A 5,565-nucleotide genomic window follows, 5' to 3' on the forward strand; every position below is an offset into this window, starting at 1 on the left:
TCAGTTCTTGTCAGTTTTCTATTTTTGTTTATAATTTCAGGTATGTTTCACAGGATTCTGGTAAGCTTGTTTCTGGCGCCACTCAAGAACTTGTTGACAAGTGAGTTTAAAGTCAGTTCTTGTCAGTTTTCTATTTTTGTTTATAATTTCAGGTATGTTTCACAGGATTCTGGTAAGCTTGTTTCTGGCGCCACTCAAGAACTTGTTGACAAGTGAGTTAAACTTCAGAATCTTGACCTAACATTTCTCCATCTAACCTTATAGCAGTTTTATTTCATTTTCAGTGTTTCTTTCCAACATCATCATCATCATTTAACGAATACCTATTTGTCTTTAATTGATTTCAGTCATTGGACTGTGGCCATGCTGGGGCTCTGTTTCAAGGGGTTTCAGTTAACCACATTCGCCCTAGTACTATTTCAATTTGGTACTTATTTTATCAATTTCTTTTAATCAGATGACTAAGTTACCTTCTGATGCACTCATGACACCAGTTCATATTGATGTACACAAATCTACAACATCCTCACAGCATGTGTGTGTGTGTGTATGTAATTGTGCTGTTACATGAAAAAAAAGTACTCATTACTCACTGTAAAGTGGTTGGTGTTAGGAATGGCATCAAGCAGTAGAAACCATGCCAAAACAGATGTTGGAACACAGTTCAGTCCTTGGATCCATCAAATCCTGTCAAGCCATCTAACTAATGCCAGCATGAAAAATGCACATTAAATGTTGATGTTGAAGATCATATATATATATATATATATATATATGAACACAAATGAGCTGAGGTTCACTACAGCTGTTTCAGACCTGTTTTTTATTGATGAACAAATCAATTACATCATGTAAAAAAAAATGTTTTCTTCAGGTGAACTAAAATTTTATATTTAGGATTTTAGAATTTTTCACACTGTTGGTACTGGATATGCTCTCCTTGATTCTACCTTGGTGTTCTTATTAATAAAATACCTCAGTTCTTATAGATCCTGCAAATAATTTTATGTATATTTAAGTAAAGTTTAAGTTAGTTAAAATGTTTGTGACATATTTTAACTGCTAAAAGGCAAATTCACTGCAGTTACCATGGAGAAAAATTCTCTCTTATGGTTAAAAGGTGTAAAAACACAATATCTGTCCAGTGTTATCCCCTGTCAAGATTCCTAGACATCACTGTTACTAGCTCTTTAGTTGTTATCAATGGGAAACACCTAAGGGAGGCAACTCTGGAAAACCTTATCAAAACTATAGCTTTAATTAAAATACGCCTTTACACATTTTTACCATAAGAGAGAATTTTTCTCCACAGTAACTGCAGTGAATTTGCCTTTTAACAGTTGAAGTATGTCACAAACATATTTTAACTAACCTAAACTTTGCTTATGCCTAAACACTGCTTGGCACTAATTTTACTGTAATATATGCATGCACAGGCTTAAGTGTGTAGTGAAGAAGTTTGCTTTGCAACTACATTGTTTTGGGTTCAGTCTCAGTACAAGTATCTTCTACAATTTGCTCTGGACTGACCAGTGCCTTGTATATGAATTTGGTAGATGGGAAAACTGCAGAATCCTGTCATAATATGCATGTGTAAAGCTGCATTCACAGCTATTTATTGTTTTTCCTTTTTCCTCATGTAGAATACCCGGGCAGTTGAATGATCGACGGACAATGCTTGGTGAATTAAACTGGATTTTCACAGCAATTACAGATACTATTGCTTGGAACACACTTCCAAGAGGTAGGAATACCATTCCTCTCTCTCTCTCTCTTTCCTCATCCTTCTTTTGTTAGTTTCTCTGTGTCTTTTTCTGTTTTGCAATTCCATTCTCTCCATTTTTAAAGTTTCTCTTCGAGTACATTTTTCACTTTCTTGTGTGATAAAAACAGTTTTTAAAATAGGGGTCAAAAGAAATGGAAAGCAGTTCTGTTCATCTTCCTTCCTGATGCCATTAGTGATATAAGATTAGAATATTTCAAACTGAAAATTATACTGTGGGCTTCTCTTTTTAAAAGTTTACTGCAGAGAGCTGTTTGCCTTAGGACAGTGGCTCTGTGGTTCCAGACCTCTAGTGTGGTGTTTATAAAAGTAGCTCTAGGGTCTCATGAGCTGTGTTCAACATTTTTAAAGTTTGTTGAGTAAAATGTATAATTACTCGGTTACATATAGCTTTCAACTGACAGATTAAACTGGGAAACCAAGATTGTTGTTAGTTCATAAAATCTCTTTATTAAATAGACAGACATTTCAAAATTTCACTTAAAAATATTTTGCCCATCATAATGTGTCTAATGGAAAGGTTAGAGTTTCTTCTCTTTCAGGGTTAAGTTATTTTCAGAGTCTCTTGACCCCAGTACTTAATTAGTATTTGATTTTATTGCCCCTCCCCCACTACCACCACGACAAGGAGAAAAAGCAAAATTAATCTCAACAGATTTGAACTCAGAATGTAAAGAGCTGGGAGAAATATTGCAAAAGTATTTTCTCTGACACTCTCATGATTCTGTCAATACTTTTTATTCCTAAGAGCTTTTCTGGTTTTAATATGTTGCCACATTTGTAATATGTCTTTTTTCTACATTTTTTCGTGCAGCTGAAGATTGCTCTTCATATTGCATTTAAGGTAATGCTCACATTACTTAAATAAATTGAAGTAGCATGAAACGTGCGTACTGCAATCACTTTTGAAATCCGTGTTGCTTATTATTTGATATATATATACATATATATAGTTGATGTATATTCTGTTGTCAACTATAGTGAGCTGTTTTAGAGCAAATATCCTTACAGCTGCATACTTTTATCACTAACCATTTCACTGAAAGGTTGGTGTGGAGCCTTTCAGAGTGGCCTAGTAGGCTGACTGGGAACACAAATTCACAATAAGAATGACCCAGGTTCAAATCCCACTGGAGACAGGATTTTGGAAAGCAGCAGGTAGACACATAGGTGTCATGACCTGGGTGGGCTCAGCTCCTGTAGAGTGTCAGGTATAAGGGCCAAAACATTTGTCAGATGGGAGTTCTTCCTCTGAAGATCTCTCTTGCAGTGTACTTGCCTTGAGGCAAATTTGTTATTTTTTTTTTGTGTCAATTCAGCAGACTGAGGTAAGAAGAGTTAGGAATCTTACTTTGGAGGGCAATACAATATTTAATCTATAATAGATGTTTATTACATTGTTTTATGTTCCTGTAAAAGGCATGAATATTACTGAATCCTGACTCCCTATAAATATGATGATATACAAAATGTAAGAAATCAATGTTGTAGCAAAGTTATTTGGTGAAAAATTATTAAATTACCTTTGTGTTTTTTTTTCTGTTTTTTTTTTTTTTTCTCCCTTTTATAGAATTGTTTCAAAAATTGTTCAGGCAAGATTTATTGGTTGCCAGTCTTTTTCGCAACTTTCTGCTGGCAGAAAGAATTATGCGATCTTACAACTGTTCTCCAGTTTCAAGCCCACCCTTGCCCCCCACATATCAGCACCGGATGTGGTGAGTCGCAGTTTTATTTATTTATTGTGTCATCTACTCATGAATCCATGAATCCATAAAAATGCCATTTCAAACAATTTCATCATCCGAATCATTTTCACATTCTCTTTTTACAAGAATATAAAGGGGTTGGATTGGATGGCCCTGTTTTAACAGTGTTTTAACTATTTGTTATGGTTCTTCATCATCTGTTTTCTGAAATCCAGCATTCTGTGAGAACACCTTAACATTTCATCCCCTGTCTTCAAGATAAAGTCACTGTTTGAAGAAGACAGCTCACTAACTGCATACCCCAAGAGGATAAGTGAAGTGCTAAGTAACTAATTCCAGAGTGTCTTCCTCTCTCCACTGGGAAACATACAAATTAGAAGCCTTAAGAGTTTTTCTCAACACTGCAGATCTACATGGGAAAGAGGCAACCATCAATCATATCAACATAAAAGAATGTCATATCAGCTATTGATGAGATGAACTCAAACTTAGCAGTGGGCTCCAGATGGATTTCCAGGTGTTCTAAAAACATGCAAGAAAACTCTTGCAAAACCACTGCAGATACTTTTTCAGAGTTTCCTTGCATGTGGCAAACTTCCTAAACTGTTAAAAGAAAGTGTCATATATCCTGTCAATAAAGGAGGAAGCAGAGCAGCTGCTAAAAATTACAAGCTTATCTCTCTGACTTCACATGTTAGCAAGGTCATGGAATGTATTAACAGAACGAGACTGATCACGTTCCTCGAAAAGAATAACTTGCTCACAAACACGCACATGGTTTCTGTCCGGGGAGGAGCTACCCCACACAGCTACTACAACATTACGACTAGGTACTGAAATAAGTAGCTCAACCACTCAAATGCAGATGTGATATATCTTGGCTTCGCCAAGGCCTTTGACAAAGTTGATCAAAGGATGATATGTCACAAACTACATGACTTTGGTATTGCTGAAAAGCTAGAAGAGTGGCTGCATGACTTTTTAAAATGAAGAAGTCAGACAGTTTCTGCCAATGACACTCTCTCTGGGGAGACATCAATCTACAACTGAGTCCATCAAGGAACTGTACTGGGACCACTACTGTTTGTGGTGGCTCTCTCAGACATGCCCCCAGTTATACAGTTTGTCGCTCTCACTAGCTACACAAAAGTATCACTGGCAGTCAAGGACCTTGATGATCATACCAAAACTATAAAATGACCTGCATGCAATATACAAATGGACTGATAAAAATGATATGTAGTTCAATGCTGTGAAGTTTCAAGCACTCTACTATTGGCCCACAAATAAACTACAATTGGAATACACAGGACCAGGGGTCCCAGAGTCAGAATAAGAGCTTGACCTGGGAATCCACATAAGTAATGATGCAATATTCCATGTGTGTATTACCAAGATGGCAATGTTGTACAAGCAAGTAACTGGATGGATTCTTAAATCATTTAGAACCAGAAATAAGGATACCTTGCTACTCTTATAAAGAACTTTTGTTTGTAGTCATCTGGATTACTGCTCCCAACTGTGGTTGCTGCAGAGCATCAAACTAGTGGTGGAATTTGAGGCAGTCCTGCAACACTACACAAAGAAGATTGACGAGATGAAACAAATCACTTCCTGGGAGAGATTTTAAAGAACTGAAGCTCTACTCCGTAAAGAGAAGGTGTGAAAGATATGCAGTAATATACATATAGAAAATGCTGCAAGGTCTAGCTTCCAACTTTGGAATTAAAAGCTATACCAACCACCAAACTAGGTGGTAATGCATAATACTGAAGATCCTGTCTTCTCCGTCTTGAATAAGGACCCAGTACTGCAATAGCTTGGGTTTCAGATTTGTGAGATATTGATGTGATCTTCAAAAGGTATCTGGACAAATTTCTATTTGAAATCCCAGATGAACTCACATTGTGGAAGACAGGACAAAGAAGTCTGGCTCTGTCCAACTCGCTTCTTCACCACAAACAGTACAGAGAGGAGACGCAAACACACTGAAAGGTGTTGCTCCAGCATGGCCCCAGCTTCTGGCTGAAACCAGTAAAAGATAAAAAATGTGTGTGTGTGTGTATATATATATAT

At 36.6% G+C, this 5,565-nt stretch overlaps 1 protein-coding gene across 1 annotated transcript in view; it reads left to right on the forward strand.

The window, feature by feature from the left end:
• LOC106869827 (regulatory-associated protein of mTOR-like) overlaps window positions 1-5,565 on the forward strand; it is a 79,905-nt gene that overhangs the window by 18,484 nt on the left and 55,856 nt on the right. Inside the window, 3 exon segments of the mRNA XM_014915716.2 lie at window positions 41-100; window positions 1,644-1,744; window positions 3,354-3,498. Of these exon segments, the coding sequence (XP_014771202.1) occupies window positions 41-100; window positions 1,644-1,744; window positions 3,354-3,498 (306 nt within the window).

Source organism: Octopus bimaculoides, chromosome 24 (assembly GCF_001194135.2).
Source record: "Octopus bimaculoides isolate UCB-OBI-ISO-001 chromosome 24, ASM119413v2, whole genome shotgun sequence".
Classification (NCBI taxonomy): domain Eukaryota; kingdom Metazoa; phylum Mollusca; class Cephalopoda; order Octopoda; family Octopodidae; genus Octopus; species Octopus bimaculoides.